This window comes from Parus major, chromosome 1A (genome assembly GCF_001522545.3).
Source record: "Parus major isolate Abel chromosome 1A, Parus_major1.1, whole genome shotgun sequence".
Taxonomy (NCBI): domain Eukaryota; kingdom Metazoa; phylum Chordata; class Aves; order Passeriformes; family Paridae; genus Parus; species Parus major.
Window position 1 is genome coordinate 42914439 of NC_031773.1, and position 27472 is coordinate 42941910.

Genomic DNA, 27472 nt, shown 5'->3' on the forward strand with positions numbered 1-27472 from the left:
TTTCTGACTTAAATTAAACATTATCCTTTTCTAATTAGATAGGTTAGGAGATGTTAGTGCTACTTCCTACTAATTTAAGGACTACAACTAATTTAAAGAAATTAAAACTAAAACCCCCACCTTTAAAGAATTAATTAATCCAGAATTTGATTTAATAAGGAAGGAAGCAACTGAGGGTTAAGTAACCCAGGCAGGTGGGCATTGCAAAGGAAAATCAGCCAGTGTAGAATCAGTGGCACAGCCATTCTAGGGGTTATTGGGGAATAAAGGTTTTTTCTTCTTGATAGGCAATTGCAAGTATGTAATACATCCAACCCCCTTCTCAGTTATCTTTAACAACCATTTCTGTAAGTCATTACACTGAGTGTAATTGTCAAGGCGCTGGCAGCGGGGTCTGCAGGAGCCTCTGTGGGGAGAGGCCAGGGCTGCCCAGTGCTGGATGCAGCCAACACATCACAGGGCACAGCTCAGTCGGCTGCCAAACAGGGACACTTCTGGGGAAGAGGATTTGAGGTGGGGCAAAACATATTGCACAGGCAGAGGATGAGGGGGAAAGAAGTGGGCAGCGGTCACCTGAACACCAAGTTGGAGGAGGAGGAGGGTGAGGAGGTGCTGTGGCTGCCAGAGCTGAGATTCCTGGCAGCCCCAGGAGGAATCCACACCAGCAAGCAGGCAATTCCCAACAGGAACCTCTGCCTGTGGAAAACCCATACCAGGTTTATCTGAAAGGACTGAAGCTCACGAAGAGGACCCAGGCCAAAGCAGGGGGCAGGAACAGCAGAACCCACAACAGCTGTTATGGACTGACCACCATCCCCTGAGGAGGAGGCAGAGCAGTCAGGAGAGAAGGCATGAAGTAGTGGCAAGGGAGGGTGGTGTTTTACAGTTTTTGACTTTGTTTCTCATTATGCAATTTCAATAAATGCACTAAATTAATCTGTTTTGCTCTTTATGGTAATTGGCACGCACTCTTCCCATCTTTCTCAATCCATGAAGTTTCTCTTCCACAACCAGCTGAGATGCTGGACTGAATGAAAGGCTAGGTGGGCACACCCCCCCATCAGCTGTCCACAGAGTAAGGCATCAGGTACAGGAAGCCTTGTGGAGAGGGCAAGCTTTGCTAAAATACATAAGCAGACTGGAATAAAAGTCAACCATTAGCAAGATACAGAAAAAAAACACAGCCCCAGCCAACTCTCTTTCAAACATGAACTTGCCAGCTTCACATTTTTAAACTGGGTTGTGGCAGATTTTACTTCTCTACCTCCTAAAAATGTGTGCAATACTGAACTTCCAAAGACCTTTAAAAATCCTGCCACAAGAGAGCAAACAGTCAATCTCAAACCCTTATGAGAACATCTTGTAATGAACCTGCACAGCAAAAGAGATTTTGGTGACAGAGGGCCCTCTTCTTATGGCTGAATTCTTTTATGGGTGAGATGTCATTTGATTAATGTACCCTTACAAGTTTTATATTATGTTTCATCCCATACTGGAATACAGCAATGCTTTTTGCATACTCATGCATATACTTATGACACTTTATGAATGAAAACTATAATCCTGACTGGTTTAACTATTCTAACTTGTCTTATAAAAATTTAAAGAGATGGCTTCCCAAAATAGTATGTGAAGAGCGCATTATTTCCCATGCAGAGACAGTAAAAGGATAATGTTAAAGATGAGAAACCTGTATTTCAAATGTGTATTTGTATTCTGCTGGATAACACAAACATGAACAGTAACTATCACAGGAATGGTTATCATGCTAAAATGTTGGAGAGCTGCTTATGTAAAGACAGGACACTGCCAATATGAGAAAAAGCACAATATCTTGATGGAATTAAGACTTGTCATGTATTCTGTCCTATTCCTAAAATCTTCTCACTTGTTTCCCTGCCCCCAATTCAATAAACTAAACTACAAATGCTATAGGAGGCTTTTATTCTGAACAAAACCAGTGAAAATACAATTGACACTGAAAGCCCAAGCTGAGACAAGTCATGTCGCTGTTATTAGTCGCAGGTTGTTTTAGGTGGGATCCACTCGTGAACCTTCTTGCGAGTAGTAGAGTAAGGCACATACTGCTCAGGAGTGCCACTCACATTGAATTTATGGTTCTCCCAGATAAATTTACGAGCAACTGGTGGATGAGTAGTTGGAGGGTCATCCGTCATTGCGTGCAGCCAGCGATGCCTTAAGAGGAAAAAGACATATGGTTATTAAGGAACATCACAGGATGTCTATCAAACCTAACTCCTGACTCCCAAGGGTTCTACTCTGAAGAGACACTAAGTATTTATTCTGAAAAGGGAAAAAAGTAATTTTAATCCAGTGTGACTCTGAATGAGACTACAGGATATTGATTTTAATTAGTTTCACAAGCATAAACTGATAAGTAACAGTTCTGCCTCCAAGCAATTGGAAGCAGACCTTAAGTTCAACTTTCCTGTTCCTCTGTACACTCAGTATTTGGACAGAGCATGCTGTCACTTGTTTGTACAGCCTTCACCAAGGCAGGCACTACAAATGACAAAACCATGAGGTTTGGTTTTGTTGCCTGGGCTTTTTCTTTGTTAGGTTATGGAGATTTGTTTGGTTTTTTTTAATTACCAGAAGATTACACTTCACAACAATTTCAATGCCATTTTCAAGGTATACATGAAGCTGCCACTTGGGATACAGATTAAGGACGTAAGTAAACCAAAAACAAGCACATAAATATTTACTGACTGCACAACACAATGATTAATACCAATCAGTAATAAGGTAATTACCAAGTGATTCCAGTGATTAGCCTTTACCTATGAACTAAATGTCAATCTTTCTCTGTGCAAGCAACATTAATGATCAAGCAAAGCATTTTCCCTAACAATTTACTGAAACATGGCAGCAGGGACCAACTGAATTGATTTCATCCCTTTCCTACTTAAGTGCCTGAAGCAACTTTCAAATATGAATTACATTTTAATTATCTGTCAGTTTACGTGTACTTCATACTGTGGGTAGTTATAACAAAAGTGAGGTTATGACATTTTTTGCAAGCTTATGCATTTTTTACTGAGGCAGAGTTAGGGAGACTTCTGCTAATCAGCTTTTGCAAAGACTTGACCTAAAAATATGAAGTCATCTTCTCTAGTTCAGTTAGAAAACCTAAAAATTGCATTTTCAGCCCTTAGCAACAAATCCAGCACACTTCATTTATACAGAAAAACAAAACTATGATAAAAGTGGTGAGAAATAGACTGACAGGTACATTCTAGATCCAAAGAGCTCTACAGAAGGTCGGTAATTTTTTCAAATTGCTTCTTGACACGTATTTAAAAAAAAAAAAAAAAAATCACAACTTTGACTATAACTTTAGTACAAAAATGTCACTTTAAAAAAAGTGTCAGCCTAAAGTTCTTTTTCTAGAAGTAAAAAACACACAAAACCCCCAAACTAAAGCCACACGTTGTAGGACTAAGGTCCACCAGGAAACTGGCTTGAATATAAAATCAGATGGAACCATAAGATTATTTGAAAGTAAGAAGGAAAAAAAATCTGTGTTTAGTGCCAAAGAGCAGCTTCCTGAGGGAAAAATTATCCACTTTGGAGTTTGGAAGTTATGCACATGTATAATGCTCTTCCTCTCTCTGCCCTCCTTCGTAAATCTGGTCTCATTCAGGGTACATTTTGCACTGCTTTTATGAAAAAAAAAAAGATAAATGGCTAACGATTTCTGTCTGGAAAAAGGCAGCCCTATAGCACGACTAATCACAATGTGGTCTGATGACAGAGGATCAGGTCTTGCTCAATTTCAACCCTGGTGTTTTAAACCGGTCTCTGAAATGCCCTGGCCACACCACACAAAGTTCACCTTAGGTGAACTCTCTTGCCCGATTCTCACCTGTCAGAAGAATTTTGTGTACTACTGTTCTTCACATCCCCTCAGGTATCACATGTCCTATGACAGCCTGCATCAAGGTTGGCAGAAATACTGCAAAAAAGCTTACTTGACAGAGAATGGATCCTGTGCTCACACCCAGCAAGCTCTCCATTGCTAAGACAGAAACACTGAGTTTGTGGCATTGGAGAAAGGGCAAAAGAACAGTCTATTCTGCTAATACTGACACGTGGACTGCATTTCAAAATGCTTTAAAGTATCACTCCAGAGGAGCCACAGCTTTTCAAAACTGCTCACTGTAACATATTATGCTGGCTTTAGCCAGAGTAGAGTTAATTTTCTTTTTGGAAGTAAAAATTAAAGCTCTTATTGCAATGTGCAAGGGATAGTAATAATGTGAATTTAACTCTTATGTGACTGTGCTGCTTTTGGCTGGGGTAATTTTCCTCACAGTGGCTTGTATGAGGCTGTGTTTTTGATTTGTGCTGAACACAGGGTTGATAATACAGAGATATTTCTGTTACTGCTGAGCAGAGCTTACACAGAGCCAAGGCCTTTTCTGCTTTTTGTACTACCATGCTGTCAGGGAAACTAGGGGTGTATGGGACATTGGGAGGAGACAGCCAGGACAGGTGACCCCAACTGACCAAAGGAATATTCTGTACATGGCATCATGCTCAGTATATAAAGTAGCGGGAAGGAGGTAGAAGGGGATGTTTGGGCTGATGATATTATATTTATTTTCCCAAGTCATCATTATGTGTGATGGAGCTCTGCTCTCTTGGAGATGACTGAACACCTGCCTGTCCATGGGAAGCAGTGAATGAATTCTTGTTTTGCTTTGCCTGTGTGCAGCTCCTGCTTTCCCTATTGAACTGTACTTATCTCAACCTGTAAGTTTTCCAGCCTTTTCCCTTCTGATTCTCTCCCCACTCCCACTGGAGAGGGAGAGAACAAGTGGCTGCCTGGGGCTCGGTGCTTGGCTGGAGTTAAAGCATGACACAGGAAACTTACAACGCACACACGTTCACCTAGTGATGCTTCTGCTAACAGTGGATAAGGATCCTCCACACAAATCCCTATTTAGGCACCTGTCATCACACCTCACCATCCTCATGCTCCCCAAGAGTCACACACACCAGTTACAAAGGGCCTGAAAGACAGACTGGAGCAAGCACAGCACTAGAACTATAATAATGCTCAGCTAAAATCAACTATATTCCAAGCTTGTGTGATGTCTGGCACTTCTGTCATTACAAGTGTACTTGTCACACATTCATTCCTTGAAACATCAGAAAAGTTTCATGATAGCATTTAACAGAGTGGCTTTACCTGTCATTTAAACTATTGCTTTGCAGATTTTTAAGACTAAATCCATAAAATCTTTTAAAATAGAGCATTTTTGAGCAATTAGTATCTTTGTGTTTAAGATTTTCTGGATTTCTAGAACATCAACATGAAACCAGGCTCAAATTTAAATAGATCATCAAAACCAATCCTTGAATCACATTTTCTCACTGGCAAGTAAAAATAAAATTCCTCACTGACAGACATGCCAGTGCAGTCACAAGTATTGAAAAACATGGAGAGATTTCAAAATCAATCCACTATGAATTATGCTTATATTTAAGAGCTTCAGGGCTTAACCTGATCACAAAGGATTCCCCTTAGAAGCACAACATGTGACTTACAAAAGCATTTTGGTTTGCAGAGTCAGTTTTCTAAAACAAAAGCTCCCACTTTCCTCTAAAAATCTTGAAAACTTTGTTTTGGGAAGACTTTCCCCTTGACACCTGCCTCAAAGCATTGTTTGAAGTTCTGATATCTCAGACTCTACCCCCAGATGCTCAAGAAAAGCTATTCATGCACTAGATTGAACAGCATGAATAAAGAGATATGACATCCTGCAGATGGCTAGATTTCTATACAAACTCTGACTATAAATCCATTGTGGGGAAAAAAAATATTCTAAAGCAATTAATGACTGAAAACCTACAAAGAAGCAGACAACTTGCACAGAACACAGAAAAATCAGGAAGATGCAAGCAGCTCTGAAGAAGCTGAAGCAGCTTCCTGAATCAGTGAGCAGTCACTAGGAAGCAGACTGAGGCCAGCAAAGCCTCTGCACTTTTTCTTGCATAAATGGATAAAAGACACCTCAAAGTATCTTCAAAAGCTCTCAAGACGATGTAGAATTTTTTCGAAGTTCTAACAAATATATAAAAGCAAGTAGATTTTAAACTGAAGCTACAAGGGACTGGAGCCAATTATATGATGTACAAGCTGTCAAACAAGAACTGGTGCTACACAAACTCAGCAGCCACTACCATATGTGCATCTGCAAGGTTCAGGCACAGCCTGCGTCAGCTCATGATGTTTGCCAACTTGCTAACATCCACTTTTTGCCACAAGTTAACCATGCTGCAATGAGACAAGAGAAATGAATATGTGGGTTCAGGTCATAGGGCAGAGAAAAAAAAAGGGACAACAAATGTGTTCATTTACACATGGGAGATAACTTTAATTTATCATGCAAACTACTACACCATAGCAATGAGATGGAAAACATCAAATTAGCATTTAATCGAAATTTACTGTGAAGCTACTAGAAGGATGGAAATTTTCCCAATCCCCTTCCTTTTCTGTTCAATCTTTCTGTTTTGTTTTCCTTGAAGGCAAACTTGAAAAGCAGCATTTTTTACAAGAGAACTGCACATTTCCTTACATTTTCTAGTGTGTTGGCAAGTGTGAGGTGCTACATCCCTCCCTGTCAGACCAACTGAAGAGGATGCAGACTATTAAACTGAAGGTAAATTTGCAATACTTCACTATATGAAGTAAACACTCCTGGAGCTCCTTCCAAAGATGTCAGATTTGCATCATAAGGAAATAAACCTCAAAGTACAGGACAGACACCACAAATACACAGGACAGTGCTGGCAAAATGAAATGTCCCTACAAAAGGAAAAACTATTCTCAAATTACAGCTCTTCTTTCCCCACAGGATCATACTAAAAGAGCAATTTATTTTTAACTAGTGTGTACATTTACACCAGTTGTCAATTTGTTTGTTCAAAGCATTTGGCCAAAATGCAAACTGAAGTACATGACACCAGAAATACACTAAACAAACAGCTTAAACACAAAGGCCAAGGATTAGTGATGCTGCAATGGAGACATCCATGAAAGCACTAAACAGAGTCCCCACAGGCACGGCTATAAACGGATTTAACTTCTATTGTTTATATGTTCACAGAGCACACAGATCACTGTGCTCAAAAATGGAAGCAGCACTGAGTTCCTGCAAACAACACTGACTAGTAAGAAACAAAACAGGTATTTGGTTTCTCTCACTGCCTAAAAGTGAAAAAGATGAATTTGTGTAAGGAAAAAAGTTGTGCCAAATATCTTGTAAAGCATTACAAGAATATTAATATTCATAATTCCCAAGGCAAGTATTAAAGATTTTTATTTTTTAATCTAATTACATTGCCACCAACAAAGTAGATACCAACATCTGGATTTTGGATACCAAAAGAAAGAAAACACAGAGTGAAAATGAAGTTAAATAACAACTAAATCAGAATAAACCACAAGCCTACATATTCTAGTCTGGAAACATTTTTAAAAAGCAACAGTCTCGATTCCCTGGAGAGTAGACATATGTCAAAACAACACTCTGATTTCCTTTAGACTGTACAATTTCAGTACATCCGTTGTCAAAAGACATTACATCAATTATTTCAGAATACTGAAAATACTCAGTAGCTCCTAAAATGGTATTACAATATGTTATTACATATGAGGTGTTTTTTCTTGCTGCTTTTTCTTTTTCTCTAGTATCTAAGAGAAGGTAAAGGGTAGCATTTTTTTTCCAGTTGTTTCCAGAACACTTCAACATACCAAAATGCTTTTTTCTGGTTCATCATACATGAGCTTAACTTGATAGTACTTGAACAATCATTCATATTCTACAATCCTGAAGGCACACAACTTACTGCAAGAAGAGGATACAACAACATACTCACAAAACTGGGCTGGACTGAGCAAAATTAACTGAATTCCAGAGTAAAATCAGTGTTGAGAAGAAGCATTCAGACCACATCCACCTCTAACAGCAGTACTCTAAATACTTCTTTGGTACTTGGTTGATGACCCAAGGATGACAAACATGTATCATACTATTATCATATGGATTAATTACTCTTTTTGTTAATATAAGTAATTTCACACAGTTTAATTTATTTCCAACAAATTTCTGGGTCCAAAATAACCACCTGTTGCACGACTCTAGTGTGACACTGACAGCAGCTTGTACAAAATATTGTCAGTCTCAATTCAGAAGTCTATGCCATGTTAAAGATTTAAGGCAGAAGAGCACCAAATTAAAATTTTTAAAAAGTCTTAAAAGGCAGCATTTATTCCCACTCAAAATATTTATATTTTTTAAGATGTCTCTAAGCTGTAAGGAAATACTCATCAGTGATTTAGATGTGTCACAAAGCTAGGATTCCTGTGTAAGAATAAACATTATCATGGGACATACAAATTTATCAGCAAGAAACACCACCCTCCACCTTATCTCCCCTTCCCAAAAAAAGCCCCAAATCCACAAACCTGACTGGTACTGCACAACTAAGTTTCCTGACAAAAATACCTTAAACACAAGACTGTTTACTCTTTTTTGCCTCATTACACTCACCAGTCTTGAAAATAATGAAATCTTTACTGCTTCTTTTAAAGGAATTTTTTCCACATTGATAGGAAAACAAGTTTTTCTACCTCATTAATTCCTGTGAAGTAAACAAGCTACTTAACCCTTGAAACATCACTTTGATTCTCAAAAAGAAACCCTTTATTGAGGTTTGTAAAGAGGCAACAAATAGCCCATAAACACAGGCAAAAGAAAAAACAAAATAAAACCCAAAACCTTTGTGAAACAAAACCTGTGTCTCAAAATAAAGAAAATCTTAAAACCTAGCACAGTCTAATAGTGGATAACAACCAGAACCAAACAACAGTTATGCAGAGAGCAAGGCATGAACATCCTGGTGTTGGGAGATTCTAATGTCACTTCAAAAAACAATGCCATTCAGTTCTTACCAAATAAGACAGAAAAAAACATTAACCACATTAAACATAATGTAAGGCTGGGAGAGCTTGAAACAAAATTGACCACCTAGAGAGCCTACCCACACATTCCTCAAATGTTCCAGTGAGAGCCACAAATTAGAAGATTTTATAATCAATCCCAGCCTTGGCATAGAATATCTGTCATAGGAGTAATAAAACACAGTGTTTGCTCAGTCTACCCAAACACTTCTCTCTTGATGTCACCTTTTGCTGCTTGGTGGCTGAAGTGCTATTCCTGTTCCTTAAGAATTGCATAGAGATTGTTTTTACAAGTGTACATTGTTAGTTTATGTAGTGTGAGTTTTCTAGGGAAAAAAAAAAAGGGTCAACAGCTGTGGCCAGAGACCCTCTGGAATATAAGGCTGTACAGAATTATTAATGAAATGCATGAACAGAAAATAAAACCTCAATAAAAATTATAGTCAAGTAGCAGTCAACATATGGAGCATTCTGGTACTTCAATGTTTACTACCGCATCAATGTATATAAATTGAAACGATTATGCTATTAGTGGCTGTGGGTTAAGGAATGTTGTTCCACTACTGCCATATGTTCCTTAGGGTCTTGCTTACGATGGCAATAACAAATATTTTACTTCTGGTGGCCCGAGGCTTTGCCAAACCATTAACAGAGTAATAAAGAAAATTAGAAGACTGTCTTGACCTGCTCAGTCTGGCTGGCAAAACGCTCTTCTCAATCCAAAAAGCAGTGAGTGACTCAGCCAGGACAGCGAGCAATAGACATGAATGCAGTTCAACATTAGAAGTGACAGGTCTGAAACCTTCTGGTCACAGATGAGACAGCTACGACCATGAAAACTTTTTTTTTAAATCTTCTGCTTTGTAATATGAGAAAATGTAAAGCAATTACACAATTGCTATCTGTCCACATTATTAAGCTAAACAATTTACCATTCAGGGGGCACCATGCTTCCATCAACTTCCCAAAAGGTATTTTTGCCATTCATTTCTTTGGTATATACAACCCATCTGTGCCGACCTTAAGTAAATAAACAGAAACATCATATTAGCTATAAAAATTAAATTATTTTCTTATAAAGGAGAGAATTCAGGAAAACCAAGGAATAACATTTTAGTGATAGTATCTACCATAATGGGCACCTATTTTTAAGCCAGCAGAGTTTTATTTTTTCAAGTCTTCTGTGTTTCCACTATTACTTTAGTTTTAGATGACTGAATCTAATGCTCTCACAAGGTAGAAAATATTGGCTATTGTATAAAAAATGGGAAAGAGGAACTTATAAAATTTTCAGGCAGAGGAAGAGGTTTGGGTTTTTTTCCTCCAGTATGAGGAGTCTTTTCCAAAGGGACATTGCCACTGATAACATAAGACTAAACTAAATTTCAGCTACACAAAACTACCAAGCAAAGTTAATCAGCAGGTGCTTTCCCTGGTTACACTCCAAGTTAACCTGCAGTTAGCTTGGCCTGACCAGTGTGTCAATTGCTTATGTGTCACCTGTGTTGCTTTAGGTTTAGGTGCTGCCTTTTTAAGTACTTGAGAAGCTTGATTTAAAATCTGTTACTTAAGATAAGTAATATTAAGTTTAAGCCAACCTGTGCTCTTTGCCCTTAAGTGATCATGTAAGTGAGTAAAGTTGTGAGGCAGTTTTAAACCTAGTTCTTCTTTCCCCACCTGTTAAACTACCAGCCTTTAGGTCAAGGACCAAAATCAACTCTCAATCACATTATCATATCAATTACCTACACAGAGACCGTATGACTGGCTTATATTTATTCCATATTCACTGTTTCAGATTGACTGTGTTTGCAAAGGAATTGAGGGATAAAACAGAGAAAAAGAAGCTGTCAAAGCATTTCTATAAGTCTAAGACTCACACAAGACAAGTGCAGGGAAGTCAGGCAGGCAACAAGTTGTATTTCACTAGCAGAAGGCACATAAGCTATGTGGGAGTGACACAGTTGGTTGGGAGGTGTTCACATTAGCACACATACCAAAGAAGTTTCTTTTGTCTTCGTAGTATTTGTTTCCATATTTGTCAGTTCCTACCAGATTACCAGTCTTCAAATCATTGACCCTGTGAATTATCAAAACAACAGTTTCAGCTGATGTTCTCTCCGAACGAAATTGTGACAGAGGTTCCTTAAGGGTTAGTAAAAATCTGTGTAAATGTATGCAAAGGTAGTTTTAAAAAAAACTATTCAAGCTTATGGATGCAAAACAATCTCCAATTCCTGCAACTAATGTGGATCTCACTGACAGGATGATAAAATCCACACAAAAAAGCTTTCAGGGACTCTTACTTATTTAAAAGCTCATTATAGTAGAAGATAAAGCAACTCTACAATGTAACAATTTAACACCCACAGAACCTTAACTATTGTGCTGTTGTTTCAGAGACAGAGAGTGCTTTGGACCTGATTAGCGTAAGAGATTTGATAATCAGGATGCCTTGGCAAGAACAAATGGAAATTTGAAGATTGCAAGATGATTGGATCAGACTGGCAACAGGGAAGAAGATTGAATCAATTTCTGCAAGTAGAAGAGATGTTGCAAAAATGTACAAGCTTGTTCGTATGATGATTAACCCAATCACTGTAGTAAAAAATTCCTAGCCTTCCAAGAATGGTATAAAAAATATGCAGCCCACAGTAAATTCGGATTCTGATCAGCAGTCAGTTGTCCCCATCTCTCCCTCAATCGCCAATACTGTGGGAGTCCCAGAGGGACATGTTAATCCACTCAGTAGGAAATGTTACCATCCTTCTCAACTATTAGTAGCTACTATCTCAGCCTGAATTGCCGTTTGAAGTGGTCAGCACTGAAGCAGCACAAGAGACCTCATCTTGTGAGGAGGTAACCTCCAAGAGAGGTAACAAGTAACCTCCAAGAGAGGAATAGTAATATTTTAGGCCACTGCAGCTGCTTGCCAAGGAAAACTTTAATTGTTACTTCCTTGCTTTTGTATAATTGTGAAAGATCCATGCATTTACCCTGCAACTCTGTGAGACTTACACTGTCCCAGATAAAGTATATACGAGTTTCATATCCTTATAGAGAACATATTTTAACATTATTGCAGAAATCAATTATTAAACTGAACCTATGATTTACAGTCTAGTGATAATAAAATTAACCAAAGTGCTCTTCTCCCTCCATATCTGCAATTTTGCTTTTTTTTTTTTTTTACTGATATTTATCCCAGGCAGAATTACATAGGCATAAGTTTCCTCTCAAAGGTTTTAGCTGTTAGTAGTATTATGCACATTCTCAACTCAATCTCAAGTGAGAGGAGGAATGTGCTCAGATGAAGTTTTTTTGTTGTCTTTTCCCTCAGGGTGTGTGAAAGTGACAATCATTCCAGCAGGTACTCATTTTAAACCTCTGTGGTGGCAGGCAGAGAGATTCTCTGACACATCTCTCCTCTGCCAGAGAAACATTCAAAGATCTCTGGCTCAACTATACAAGCCTGAGTTCCCAGCTTCAGAAAATGAAGAGCCATTCCACTGCTGTTCTCCCTTCCTTTTTCCCCTCCCTTCTTGCAAGTGTTCTTATGCCCTTGTCCTGACTTCATGCCCTGAATACCAATATCAGACACTGGAGTTATTTATGGATTCCTGAGAATATTTTCCAGCCAATTTCACTGAATTTTAAGTAAGGAGAATGTTTTCAGCCACAAAGGCTCTTAATAATTTGACTTGATAACATATAAATCTTCTGCAGCTGCCTCGGTGGAAAACATATGGAGAAAAGCAGGGAAATTCAGAGAAAGAGTATCCTGACTTGGGTAAATAATTTTTTTCCAGTTACTAGTGATTACTTCTTAAAATTAACTGTTGCAAGAAAGAACACCTTGATAACTCTTCTTTAAACACCAAACTTATTCCTCAGGCTGGGATGGATGATTTAATGGCTTGAAAGGTGAGCAGGAGGCAGCAGCTGTTTGTGGTTGGTGAGGATTGGGTGTACTAGGTGTACACCTAACTTCTGTCTTCTGAAGGAAAGAAAGGACAGCACTGCCTCCAGTCTTCCCTACTCTTTTTCCGCGTGGTAGAAAGGTGTCAACCCAGCCTGCAGTCTTAAAGTCACAAAAGATCTCTGAGGAGACATTCACAGAGCTGTGCTTAGGAAGAGGCACTCTGATGACACCTAATGATGACACTCTGATGACTCTTCCACACTTTCATTTCCCCAGCTCTATTTCTTCTTAACAACTGTCAGAGTAATACCTACAGTCTGAGAAGGAAAACAAAGTGGAGGAAACAACCGGGGGAGGGGGTAGGTGTGTGACAGAAAATAGTAATTATAATACTAAAGCTCTAGCCAGGGAAATCATGTATTACTGCTAAACAGGACTAAATCCACTATATGAAAATACTGAAGAGGCCTGATCAGCAACTGTGTGAAACGCTATGTTTAACTCTTCAGAAGAGATCAATTTAAGCCACAAGAAATGACAGAAAAAGGGCCATTATGATGATATATGTGGGGGAATACCTTCAAAAAGACTCAGAAAGTTTGGGTTGTTTGTTGTAAGAAAAGAAAGCCCTTAATATATAACAGGGAATTTCATATTTGCAAATCACTGCTATCCTATTTTCCTGACTTCCCAACACTGATTATAAAAAGGCTTTTTAGCATGTGGTTAGGCCTAAAACATTTACTGGATATGTCTTAATACTCTTCCAGAACCAACTGTAAAGATAGCACAGGTTTGTGACACTGCTGAGTTTGGATCACATACTATTTAGACTTCCACCCTACATTTCATCAAGGATCTGAATGTCAAGAGTACCTTCGTAAACCTGCAGCTCCTATTTGGGGGCAGCCTCAAGCATGCTGTATCACAATTCAAAATACTTGTTACAAGAAAGAGATGAGATGCGGGTGAGGAAAAAAAGCCAGGAGAAAGTTTAATGTGGACGAGTGCAAGATTCTGTAGTTGGGGAAGAAAGTACTCAGACATGAATGGAAACAAAGGCTGCAACTTATTTTGCACTAAGTGCCACTGGGGCTGGAGGGCATCCAGAGCCGATCATAGGTCAGCGGTGACAATCCAGTGCCAGAGAGCAGATGTGATCTGCAGTTTGAAATGAGTCGGAAGAAATAGAGCCAGTAAGGCAGATGAAGTAATTAATTCTCTTGCTTTAAACCACGGTATTTCAGCAGATGCACTGCTTTCAGATTTGTCCAGTTCAAGAAAGGCACTGCCAGACTGAGGTGACCCCGAGCGAAGAGCACGACGGTGCGCACAGAAGCACGGAGTGCAGCTACAGCAGGGACACGGCTGTGGCAACAGCACTACGGACTGGGCTGGACACCAGGACAATCGGCCCGGGCAGCACCGACAGTTCAGCACCCAGGAACCCTCCAAGGTGGCTCAAGGAGAGAAAACAGCCACGGGCCCTGCCTGGGGACCGCGCTGAGCACAGCACCCACCGCCGACCGGGACCCGCCACCCTCAGTGGAGCGGGCGGGGCGGGGCGGGCTCCTCCCGAGGCCTGAGGCAGCGCCCGCCCCCGCCCGCCCGCCCCCTCAAGGTGACCCCGCGGGGCGGCGGTGGCGCCGCGGGAAGGCCCCGCCGCCCTCGCCAGAGCCGCATTACCTGAGCAGCTGCAGGATGGCGCCGCGGGCGCCGCCGTGGCCGCCGATGTGCTTCAGCGCCCGCTTCAGCACCTGCACGTATTCCGCCATGGTGGGGCGGGCCGCGGGCCAGCACCGCCCCGCTCCCGCCCTCGGTGACAGCGAGCGCCCGGAAGCGGAACCGGCAGCGAGATCCGCCTGCGGGCCTTTCCTGAGGGAGCGACACCACACAGCCTGGACCCATAGAACAATTGCCTACTGCTTACACCCGAAGGTCAGCAAGATACAAAGAACTTCAGGATAGGGAGAAAAGCCTTTTTATAATAGAAAGTCTACTGGCAATCCCTTATTTCACACGGGTCACAAGATTTCTGGTGAGAAAAGTTACCAATTCTTGGCAGCAAGGAGATCTTTTGGATCTGGAGACCGCCCGGATCAAGAATCAGGGGGCAGGGCAGGTGACATCTCACCCGGTGCAGGCTGCGGGTGATGGTCAGGGGAGAACTTGACAGTCTTCTCTCTCCTGGCTTTTCCCAACCCTGGCAGGCCATCAAGGAATGTGTTATCTATTGTCTCACCCATGTGTCCACCTCTCCATCTTGTCCAGTGCCTTCTCCTGGTTCTGCACCAGCAGGAGGAAAGACCTTAGATTGCCCTGCTGTGGATGTTGGCAGGACTTCACCACTGTTGCTACAAGTCTGAGCAGGCAAGGTGCAGAAACCATTTCCCTGACCTTCACAAGGCTACTGCTACACAGGCCAGGCAAAAATAGATCTATTGTTCTTTGTCAGGGCAGGCAGGACTTGGAAAGGCACCTGGTAAACACATCCAGCAACCAGTGCTGGCTGATGAGCAGAGACCAGCTGTCAAACGTGGAAAGGCCAAGCTGCTACTATTGGAACTGGGGTTTTGGGAAGAGACAAAGCAGGAGTTGGAGTGAAAAACTAGGTAGTGCTAAACTTGAAAGGAAAATGAGACTGGGAAACACTTGTGTCAGCCAGCTTCACAGTGTGGAAATATATCCATTTCAATGTAGTCCAGTGGTCGAGTTTCCACTCAAAATTTTTTGGTTTTAACACAAGTGGTTTTGTTTTCAAACACAAAACATAGGCCCTGCTGGTTCTGTGCTATGTGCTCAAACGACAGTATCTCTTTTGCAACAACTCTTAGACTTCAGTATACTTGTGGCAGGTTATTTGCATTTGCACAGTCCAAAGTCTTAGAAAATTTATTAAATATATTAAAATTTGGTCAGACAAGTGTGCATTAGCAGGCATAAAAAGAAGAAGGAACATTTACAGTCAGAATTCACTCATTGTCTTTAACTTCATCCACAGAAACCATTATTTTGAGATGAACTACTGATGATGGAGTGTGAAATATGAAAGAAGTGTAGTTTAAATTAGGAAGCCAACTTTGGAAACATTCTGTAGGTTCAATGCTTAGTGCCAGTTTCTAAGCCTATTCCTGATTAATCTAAGTGGGATAATTTTCACTGACTGCAAGCGTAATTCTATGAGCATTTTCTCTGCTGGCAGTGAAATAATATGGATGTTTGTTGTGGGTTTTTCCCAAAAGTTAAAATTATCTGGATCACTTCACTCATTCATGTGACACTATGGAGGACAAGGCATTGTCCCACAAAGCTGGAAGAATGGATCAACTTCTTGATGTGACACTGATGCTACCGAAGATTTTGTGGGGAATACTTTCTTAGTAGCAGGAACATTTTAGAGCATCTTCTTCAAATTGCATTGTGATTTTTTTTTTGTACTATTTTCTCCATTACTTTAGTCAAGTGAGATCTCTACTGAGAATTTCATCATCTCATAATGAAAATCATGCTGAAGTCCCATCACATCTACTTAAATTGCTTCTGTTAATGTGTCACTGTGCATGAAAAAGAGAATCTGAATACTGTGTTCAAAAATACTCCCTGAACTCAGTGCAAATGTCACAGTTGAATACAGTGGAATGCAAATTCAAGTATGTCTTCCTGAGGATTTTCTTCCTGGAACATATCTAGGAGACAGCACTGAAATGCTGTCTTGTCACTCAAGGTGCTTGTCAAAGTCGTGTACCCATACCGAATATTTAATTCCCAGGGTTTTTTAATTTAAGACTCTTGTTAGATCTTGCTTTTTTTACCCCAAAATTAGCACACTGAACCTCACTGCTTCAAAAACTCTTCCTAAATACATTTAATGATGCCTTGTTTTTCTCCTCTAGTTCAAGTACATGTCACAAACTTAGTATCAGAACCCTTTTTCAAGCCTAGAAAACCCCCTCACAAGTCTGAACACAAGCTACTTGCTTCTTTCCTAACAGAGCATAACAAACAACATATTTTTTGAAAATAAACAAATCAATTTCCTGAATGACTCAAAGGATGACAAGCAACTTCCCTTCATTTTGTTACCAACGACCATCTCACTGAATCCTATATAGTTTAGTTTTTCCTTTAAAGAGCTTTATTCGGTGGTACAATTGATCTTGAAAAACTTAAGTTCATATATTCTCAGAAAGTGCAAAAGTCAACTCATCTACAGAATAACTTAGTGTTTGCATTTAACCTTAGAAGAACTCTTTTTATTACATTTGCCTATTTCACTGCCATTTCCTCTGTTCTTAATATAGAAAGTCATGTAAATTTACTCTGCAGTAGTTCACAACTGTGGAATGTACATTTGCAACAATAAATGGAAATACTTTTCTTATCCAACAGAAGAAAGACTAACAAATAAGATCATACTATGCTGTTATTCCTGCCCCATCCTTCTAAAACCACAAAATTCCAGAAGCAAAATCCAGTCCACAACACAAATCTTCACAATTCAGTGTCCAATAATACTCTAATCCAGTCTCTAACCATAGTGTCTCTCACTTTAGTCTAAACAGTGAAATCTCTAATGCTTTCACTAAAACACGTTTTTAGTCCTCTCATCCATATGTATTTCCCAAAAACACAGTGGAAGAAGTTTTTGTCACTTGGGTTCTATTGACTGAAAAAGTTAGAAGATAACTAAGCCTGGAACTAAGTGAAATGTTACCACAAAAGTACATACTTCATCATTTTCAAAAACATTTAAGTATGTAAATGGTAAGAACAGTTTAGCTCTCAAAACCCCTAGAAAAACAAATACTGGCACTTTTAGAAAACACCTGCCACTTTGTGGGAAGTGTCTGGGTTATTTCTCTAGCAGTAGCTCCACCTTCATCTTTGATTTTCCAATGGCAAAATTCTGGTTACAGAGTGAAAGAAAAATTCCTTTTGGGGTTGTTCCTCAGGTAGCCTTCATTAGCCAAACTATGTGTCTGTTCAGTTTGCTCCCTGGCAAAACCCTAGGATGAAGGAGAACTGAAGTAATCAGAAATGAGCTCAGACACCTCATGAACAGCTTATTGGAAGGGATTACACTGCAGGTCTGCAAAGGACCAAATCCACAGGGTTGGCTGCTCACATCTCTTGCACCAACTTTCTTGTCTGGGGAGTTGGTATTGCCAGGAGGTTCAGAGCATGGCAGTTTGGTTCTCTGGATGTCCAGCAGACAGTTCTGCTGCTGAGTGAAATACACTGTATTAGTTCAGAAGAACGCATGGTGGAGCAGTTCCATCTGGTTTCTCTGTTGTCACAGGCAAATTCACTACAAAAGTTTAGTTAAAAGCATTCCCATAACATCACTTCCTTGCTATCCATTGCTATCCTTGCTATCTTTTCCCCACCATTTCACACAGAACACAAATATTCCTGTCTCCTTATCAGCACCCCACCACCTCCCTTTAATCCAAGCAGAGTTAACTTGAAATTATATTTGGGCAAGCATTACTACAAGATCCAGCTATTAAAAAAATAATCAGGAAATGTATTTGTTCAACCACTATCAACAGCCACAAAAAACCTTAAGCATCCAGATGTTGATACTTGAAGATGGTGATGCTCTAGTGGTCTAAGTGATTTGCTTTTACCTGCATCACAGTGCCTCAGAGGGCACAATCAGTTCTTACATTCAAGCCAAATGCACAACCCTGACTTCTTCTCATAAAGATTCACCTCAGAGAAAACTGTATTCTGTATTAGCCAATGCATATCAGAGTGAGGGCAGGGCTATCCACAGCATGTATTAACACAAGCCTTGGTACACACAGGAAGAAAAAGCATCTCATCATAAATAGATTCCTATGATGAAATAGAAATGTTCTTTGGAGTTACTTGGCAGAGGTATTATAAAGTAGGGCAAGACTGGGTGCTAGGGATGTTTGTTCACAGAAGACAAATGCCACAGAGGTGGCCAAAAGGCTGTGAAAAGTTACTAGAAAAAAGAGTAGCTCATTAGCAGACTGACTGGGGAACAGGGCCCTGTAGAAGTCAGTGGATCCAGAGGAGGGACACAAAAATGGTCAGAGGGTTTAAGCCCCTCTCCTATGAAGACAGACATAGTTGGGGTTCTTCAGCCTAGAGAAGACTCTGAGGAGAGCTTCTAGAGGCCTTCTAATAATTAAAGGAGGCTTACAAGAAAGATGGAGAAAGGCATCAGAGCCTGTAGTGACAGGATGAGGGGAAATGGCTTGAAACAAAACTGCAAGAGGGCAGATTTAGATTGAACACAAGGATGAAACAGTTGGATTCCATGATCCTAGAGGTCCTTTCTCTAGGTCCTTTCCAACCTTAACGATTCTGTGAAATTATATATAAGGGTAGTGGGCACTGAAACAGGTTGTCCTGAACAGGTTCCAGAGAAGTTGTGGATGACCCATCCCTGGAAGTGTTCAAGGCCAGGCTGGAGAGGGCTTTGAGCAATCTGGTCTAGTGGGAAGTGTCCCTGTTCATGGCAGGGGTTGGATCTACATGGTATTTAAGATGCCTTCCAACCCAAACCATTCTGTGATTCTAAGTACCAAGAAAGGTTAAGTCTTCAAAACAGAGGCAAGATAGAGCCTGGAGTAAAATTTCTTGGGAAAGAGACTCTAAATGCTTATTTCCAGCTCTCATAATTAGTAAACTCATTGCATTATCCAAACTTTATGTTTTACCAGTGCATTTTACCACTGCATCTCCGCAGTGTATCAGTGGGTAATTAATTTACTTCATGATAAAAACATTTCAGAATTTAAACATGGAAAGAATGGGAATTAGTTTTTCATTTGGGATAATGTTCTGAGTTATCTACATATCCATACAAATGCCACCTTCATTTATAATAGAAGCTGCTTTACACTTTTTAAATTATCATTGAGAAATCAGTTCTGAAATAGACCAAAACTGGTGCTGATTTCAGAGTTTTAAACATTAATAAATACATTATTTATCCAGTAGTATTTAAAATTGAGATAAGTTTACTTGAACATCTGAAGTCTGTTTCTTTCAAATGAAAAAATGCTTTGTTCAACCATACTGTAACTTTCACCTAAAACCGATCCATAATGAATCAAATACTAATTTCCAAATATCCATTATTGCATTATATGACATGAAGATCCATGATTTGGGTTCATTACAATACATATTTCCATACAGCATTTTAAAAACCAAAGCACTGGTAAATTAAATTTTACAATAAATTAATTCTCAAATGCATAGGCCAGAAAGTAGTAAGCATGGAAACAAAAGGTTAATTGCAACAAAGATTAGCAAACAGCAAGATATTGCAGCTACCACAAATCCCAGAGACTGAATATAACTGAGAATACTGCACTGTGCAATAAAAATGTAAAAGATCCACAAACTATCTGTAATCATAGACAGTGTTCTAGGTCCATACAACAAGCCATATAAAACACTACTTAAGTAATAGGATATTGCAATTGTTTTCTATAATAGAAAGTTACAATTTACTTTTAAAAATACATCCAAAATAGAGTTTTCCAATTTAGCCAGGTTTCAAGACATTTAAAGTGATTTTTTTTTTATACAACAGCAAGACAACTACAGTGACACTGTATTGCTTACACTGAAACTGATGTACTAGCAAACCACAAAGGCTGAACAAAATGAACAGACTTTCACTGACCCTGAAGATCACATACAAGAAGAAATGTATGGACAGATAGGTTTGTAACTACAGAAAGTATTTCAATGAAGGTACTCTTGAAAAAAGTTTAGAATGTAACAATTATTTGCACTAGGAACTTTAGTAGTATGAAACAAACAACCTAAACCCACATACACATGTGCAACATACAGTTTCAAAAATATTTGAACTAGTAAGCTTATTATGTGTAACAGTACTATCATTGTTAAATTATAGGATTCTAAAATGTATAAAATTCTTTTTCCTTTCATGTGATTTATATTAAAATTATTTTTCTTGCTGTCAACATCGAAAATTTTAAAGCTGTTGAAACTAAACTTCTCCTTTAATTGGCAAAGAGTTTTTGGTTGGTAAATGTCACAGTTTGGTTAAATCCTGACTGGCTCAAAACTATCAAGGCTTGTAAAGATCATACAGTTGACAAGTAATTTAAAGTTGAAAAGAAATCACAAAAACAATGAAATATTTTAACACCCATGGTGGAGTAAGCTTCAATACTCACATTTTTGTTATTGTATTGACAGTGGTACTGACAGAACACAGTAATATTAGCCAGTCTGTCATTCAGTACCAAGCAATACTCATTCGCAAGACTATAAATGACAATAAATCACACAGGTGGTAATGTGAGATCATGTAATCATAAAAAATAACTGTTAGAAATACTAAGGGTCTCAGTTGAAGGTAACTTGATATATTTCATTTAACTTAGAAGCAGTTATCTTAAAGTAACCAAAACAACAAAAGCAGAACTTCATGGTTTGTTTTTTCATGAGCTGTTGCATTGTTCTTAGATGCCTGTAATGGTTAACATGGATGAATATTGGAAAACCATGCTGATTCCTGTATTTGCCTGATTTAAAGCTCCTGTTCCTGAGAAAACCCCATTATGCCTGATTCCTTATCAAAAGGATGAATTTATAGCTCAAGAATGATTAATGAAATAATTTGAAATAATTAACAAAGATCTTGCTGAGCAAAGTGAGTAACACTGAAACAACAACCTCCTGTACGGGAGGCATCTCTCAGATCATCATAAAGACAGAACAGATTACTTGGCAGGCAGCATAGATCAGCTGCACTCCACCTTTTCATCAATCTTGAAAATTTATTATTATAAAAATGTTAAACTTTTTGGGGAAAAAAGGACACTTACCAGTAGCCACAGCTGTTTGCTATGTGTGGTATGGATGCACTTTGGCTCTTTAGAGGTCCAAATGTCAGAGGTATCCAAGATCATAAAACACAGGGGTTTTTTGGCCCTCACAATATACAAACACCTGAATTTAAACAACCTGATGTGAAACATGAGCAAGGTTTCTGTGCTTATAAGTTAACACAGCCTAAGCACATAGTCTTGACCCATTAATCCAGCAGTCCATGGTAGTTGCAGTCCATGTGTAACTGAAGCTAACTTGCATTCAAACAGACTATGGCACAAATTGGAAATAAGGACAGGAGTCACGAGAAAATCACGTTCTGAGGACAGCCCCTCCAAAACAGTGCTCCAATTAAAATTTAAAAAGACACATACTAGCTATGGAAGGCAGCTAAATACCCATCAAAGATTTCAAAAACCTTGCCAGGGCATGCAGAGATGTGGTTGGGAATGCTAAGATTCAGACAGAACTAAAATTGGCCAAAGATGTCAAGAATAACAAGTAAGGTTTCTACAGATATGTGAGTAGTAAGCAGAAGCACAGGGAAGACACAGAGCCATTGCCTAACTAGGCAGGGAAACCACTCACTAGTCATGCTGGTAAGGCAGAGGTTCTCAGTATCTTTACATCCACCTTTACCAGCACAGCTGGACCACAGAGCACTGGATCAAGTATCTACAATAATGAATGTGTCAACCCACCAGAAGGTGAACAGCTGGTCTGCAGCCTCAGAAATCCACGGGCTCAGAAGAAATCCACCCTAGAATATTAAAGGAAACAGCTGATACTGGTGCAAGGCCACTCTCTTTAAGAAGCCTTGACAACCTTGATATAATAGACACTTCTGGTGCTGAGAGCAATCAATCACTGCAAGATGTGATTGGACAGGGTACTAGATAGTTTCTTCTGGGGTCCTGTTCCTATGCAAGGTTGGAATGAAAGATTTTTCGAGGTCCCTCCAAGTAATAAAGATGGGATTCAGTTGCTAAAAATTTACATCTGTAGATACACTGATATTTTCTCAGCTGTTTCCAAAGCTGGACAGTACCACATGAGAGGCTGCATAAGCAGAACTTTTTGGTCAGCTGTAAATGAAGAACTGCGTATCACACCTGAGGCTCAAGCTATGGAGTGAAAATTTTCTTCAAGGATGCGGGAGAGATTTGCACAGTGTACTGCATTACAAAGGAAAGCAGGTTTTTATTTCCATCTTACTATTACCTGGTTTCATAAATCTGGAGAATATTAAAACTCTTCCAAGAGTAGTGGAATGCCTGGAAAACTACTTCAAATATATTCAGGAGTAATATGGTGTCTGTTTCCTTTAAACTTTTAATGTAGAGAACTGTAAATCTCCTGTGCCTGCTAGGGCCAGAAGTGGGTTAGGGATAGCAAGGGACTAGAAGGCAGAGTCAGAATTTCTGAGGAGAGCTGAAGAATGACTGACATCCCACCTGCAACTCGGTCCTACAGATCAAAAATGGGCCTCTAACCCATTCAGAGAGAACAAGCATAGCAGGTTGGCAGCAAGTCCTTCATACTTCCATAAACTCTGCTGAGATGCACACCTCCTGAGGCACAGGATAGTCATCTTCACACACCACTCCAGGAAACACAGATAAAGAATTTGAACCCTACAATCTTCAAAAGGTGTTACATGAGAAGAGTTCAGCTGCCATGGCCAGTTCCAACACAGAAAGTTGTCTTCAGCAAGCCAGAAAGTGCCATGGCACAGCAAAGGCCCACACACGTTGTTTCATGCCATCAGGGGTCCTCAACACTAAGTGCTTTGATCTGTGGGATTAGATATGACCAACCGTGTAGTGTGGTCCTCCACAACATTCTTCTTTCTGAACTGGAGAGATGGATTTGAAGAGTGCACTGTTAGATGAATAAGAAAAGCAGATGGATGGTCGCAACCAGAGGCTGGCTCAGATTCAATGGTTCAGAATGCCTAGGGACATCAGTGACAGGTGGGACCCGTATCAGTGTTACTTATCTTCATTAATGACATAGATGAAGAGATTCAGTGCAGCCTCAGCAGATTTGCTGATGACACCAAGCTGAGTGGTGTGGTTGACACACCTGAAGGATAGGATGCCATCCAGAGGGACCTGGACAAGCTGGAGAAATGGGTCTATGGGAATCTCATGAGGTTACACAAGACCAAGTGCAAGGTGCTGCACCTGGGTCAGGGCAACCCCTGGTACCAATCCAGGCTGGGGGATGAACAGATGGAGAGCAGCCCTGGGAGAAGGACTTGGAGTGCAGGTGGGTGAGTGTTACCGCTGAAGATGAATAGATCACGCAGACACAGGTCGAGGTGTGGTGAAAGAAAGAGCCGAGTTTATTTTTCCTCCCAGGATTTATAGGCTTTTGGCCACAGCCAGGGATTGGATGGTTAGGATAACACTTTCTCACTGCACTGGCCATGAGAGATGCCCATCACAAGATGTGTAACAGAAAGAATGTACACATATCTATGTTTACAGTTACTGTCCTGGGAAAGTCCTTAGAAAACTATGTCAGCAAGCTCAGAAGCTGAGTTTTCAGGGTGACAGGTGAGAGGCTGGACACGAGCCAGCCATGGGCATTCACAGCCCAGAACACCAAACATGTCCTGGGCTGCATCCAAAGCAGCATAGGCAGCAGGGCCAAGGAGGGGATTCTGCCCCTCTGCTCTGCTCACACCCCACCTGCAGGGCTGCATCAGCTCTGGGGTCCCAGCACAGGAAGGACATGGAGCTGCTGGAGAGAGTCCAGAGAAGGGACACCAAGATGATCAGAGGGATGGAGCACCTCTCCTGTGAAGAAAGGCTGAGAGAATTGGGATTGTTCAACCTGGAGAAGGCTTAGGGTGACCTAACTGCAGCCTTCCAGTACCTGAAGGGAGCCCAAGAAAAAAGATGGAGAGGGACATTTTAATTAAAAAGAACATGTAGTGACAGGGGGAATGGCTTCCAACTGAAAGAGAGCAGGTTTAGATATTGGTAAGATATTGGCAAGAAATTCTTCACTGTGAGGATGGTGAGGGACTGGAACAGGTTATCCAGAGAAGCTGTGAATGTCCCATTCCTGGAAGCATTCAATGCAAGGTTGAGTGGGGCTCTGAGCAACTGGTCTAGTGGAAGCTGTCCCCACCCGCACATGGCTGAACTAGATGATCTTTAATGCCTCTTTCAACCCCAACCATCATCTGATTCTGTGGTTCTATGATACAGTCTCCAATTATGGAGCTTTGGTAGAGGAAGATGCAAGCAGCTCAGTTAGCAGAATTGAGAAGAACACAGAAATTCAGTGTCAGAGGCAGTTCTCAGGTTTTTTGTCTGGTGACAATCCTCAGGTCCTGAGAAAAACTCCAGAACTCAAGCACTTTAGAACCCAAGCCTCATCTAGTAGTCTCTTGGTATTACGGTGGCCTTGGAACTGCCACTGCAGAGTGGGCAAAAGCCTCCATTTAATCTGACCTTCCATCTAAGCAATGTCTGGTGCAACCATGTGTTTCTTGATTGGGTGAGGCTCTTCCTCACTCAGTTTTGCCAGAGAAAGAAAGGCGTGATACTAAATAGAACTCATCTTTGACCCAAGATCCAGAAAATCCTAAATGTTAATGTCTGAAGAAGACCATCACTTTCACTGGGACACTTCTCTCATTTTAAGCAACAGGAAATGCCAGGGATGTGTAACTTTCTGTTGCAAAAGGAAGCAAGAAACAACTGTATGTCAGTGGTACTTGTCAAGTGAGTCCCATCCTCAAGACAGAAGAACATTTAAATTCATCCTTAGGTGGACCTATGGAGTATGATTCAGGCAACATGTATAGAGTACCTAGATCCATTTCTAATGAGGAAAGGAAAAGCAGCAGAGGCTATGCTCCCAATATGGAAGGACACTGGATTTGACAAACTCAAATTTGAACAGTAATCATACAGGACTGGTTAGAAAAGAGAATTACACGACCAAGGGCTAGCCGTAACAAAAAATAAAGACGTGAACAAAAGTTAAGAGGCATCTAGAATGCCTCCATCACTGAGCACTGATTATGAGGGAGGGAGAGGTAGGGTGAAAGCTCTGAGACCAGAAAAAGCAGGAATATGCTGCCTTTTAATGCCTGCAGTATACACTTCTCTGTTAGTTTTTCACAGTATAGAACAGCTGATGTCTACCACATTATTGCTACAATACAGTATTCTGCTGCATCTGCAAAACAGACTCTACTGACTCTTTGCTCCTTCTCTTTTGATCAACTGCATCAATGTTTACATCAGAATATTTTAAAATGTGAATGCCCTCTACTTTCCCTGCACTTGTAATGGTATCCAGTGTTTAATTTAGCAAGAAACAAATCTCTCTTCAAAACAACGGCCAAAACTAAATTGGGTCTTGTCTGCATGGAAACTGGACTTTTCAGGATCTTTTGATTATGTATTTGTGATTTGATACATGAAAAAGAACTAGTAGCAAAACAATGAAAACAAAACTCAGAGAGGAAAGTTAATTTATTTGTCTAAAGCATCAAACTAAATTGAGATACCTTAGTTCAGTCAAAGCATCTTCAATTTCCTCATAAGCCTGAGCTTCATAAACAAATATTCCAAGTCCGTCTACCTACAAAAATAGGATGGACAATTCTTGACTTTCTTCAGATATCAAGATAATTTACAAGTCCTTGAAGACAGATGAAGAACAGCAAGTGATCCTATATCCTACTACACTCCACCATGTTTCCCAAGTGTACTGGAAAGGAGGAATATGAGCCTTCTTTGGAAAGGTGCATTGGAAGTCTTATGACCATCTCTTGGAGACAGGGTATGCATTTACATTACCATGATTGCCATGGTACAGAATCCTGGACTGCTACTTTTACATGCCATGACCTATGATCTGAGAGTTGTAGTCTGCTGTCTCCATTCGCAGAATGTATGGGATGATGCTGTCAATCTGAACATTTCCAATTAATCCTGCGAAGAACAGCTCTTCAGTGATGGCAGCACTCATCAGCCTAAGAGCAGGCAATCGGAGAAGAAGTCTAGACAGTCTGGAAAATAAGTTTGATGAAATGTATTACTTAGCAGATCACAGATTTTGGTGTTGTCCTTCATGATGTTATTAGTAAAAGAAGAGAGAAAACTGACAAGGGACACTACTGGTCAAAGTTTAGTATATCTAGTTCTTGAAAGGCTTAATCAGTACAGCATTAAATTTATGTTTAGTCATGTCTGGAAGAGTACAGAAAATGTGTGAATGCCTACCAACTACATGTACTATGCATGTTTGGATTTAAGACTAATTGAGGAAATATTCCAAACAGATGCAATTCAAATTAAATGCTACTAATATTTATTTCTGACAGTTAATTTTAGAAATTCATGAGATGAAAAATACAACTCATAATATGTATTAACACATGCATAATATTTGAAGTGTTCTAAAGGTAATTTCTTAACTTTAGGGTGGTAAGAAGAAAATGTATGTATCTATTACATGGAAAACTGTACAAATCAGTGACTCTGAAAAGAGAATTAATCAAGTAAGCACCTAAGTTTACAGACCTGTAAGTATCATCCGGATACGCCTTTGTTACGTAGTCTTGGAACTCCATGTAAGCTTTTTCTTGAAATTTCTCAATCTGTACCACATTTTCTAGACCTGGGTGATCTGAAAAAAAACCCTCCTCTTCATTATACCTGTTCTACAGA

The 27472-nt window shown here is 40.0% G+C and overlaps 2 protein-coding genes across 16 annotated transcripts in view; both read right to left on the reverse strand.

The window, feature by feature from the left end:
• Positions 1–1925: 1925 nt before the first annotated feature.
• Positions 1926–14731, reverse strand: NDUFA12 (NADH:ubiquinone oxidoreductase subunit A12). Its single transcript, XM_015627411.3, has 4 exons — positions 14607–14731; positions 10996–11078; positions 9931–10018; positions 1926–2196 (listed from the first exon to the last, which is right to left on the reverse strand). The coding sequence occupies exons 1-4, from the start codon at positions 14693–14695 to the stop codon at positions 2016–2018; spliced, it is 441 nt and encodes a 146-aa protein (XP_015482897.1). The 5' UTR covers positions 14696–14731; the 3' UTR covers positions 1926–2015.
• A 2301-nt stretch (positions 14732–17032) lies between these two features.
• The window catches only part of NR2C1 (nuclear receptor subfamily 2 group C member 1), a 54648-nt gene continuing 44208 nt past the window's right edge, over positions 17033–27472 (reverse strand). For 14 of the 15 annotated variants that reach the window (XM_015627409.3, XM_015627403.3, XM_015627410.3 and 11 more), the window contains 2 exons: positions 27326–27431; positions 26255–26811 (listed from right to left, as the gene is read on the reverse strand). In XM_015627409.3, the coding sequence (XP_015482895.1) occupies positions 26637–26811; positions 27326–27431 (281 nt within the window). In that variant the 3' untranslated portion in view covers positions 26255–26636. Of the gene's footprint in view, positions 18142–26254; positions 26812–27325; positions 27432–27472 lie in introns of those variants that run through there. The other variant, XR_002001732.2, reaches the window with a different exon arrangement.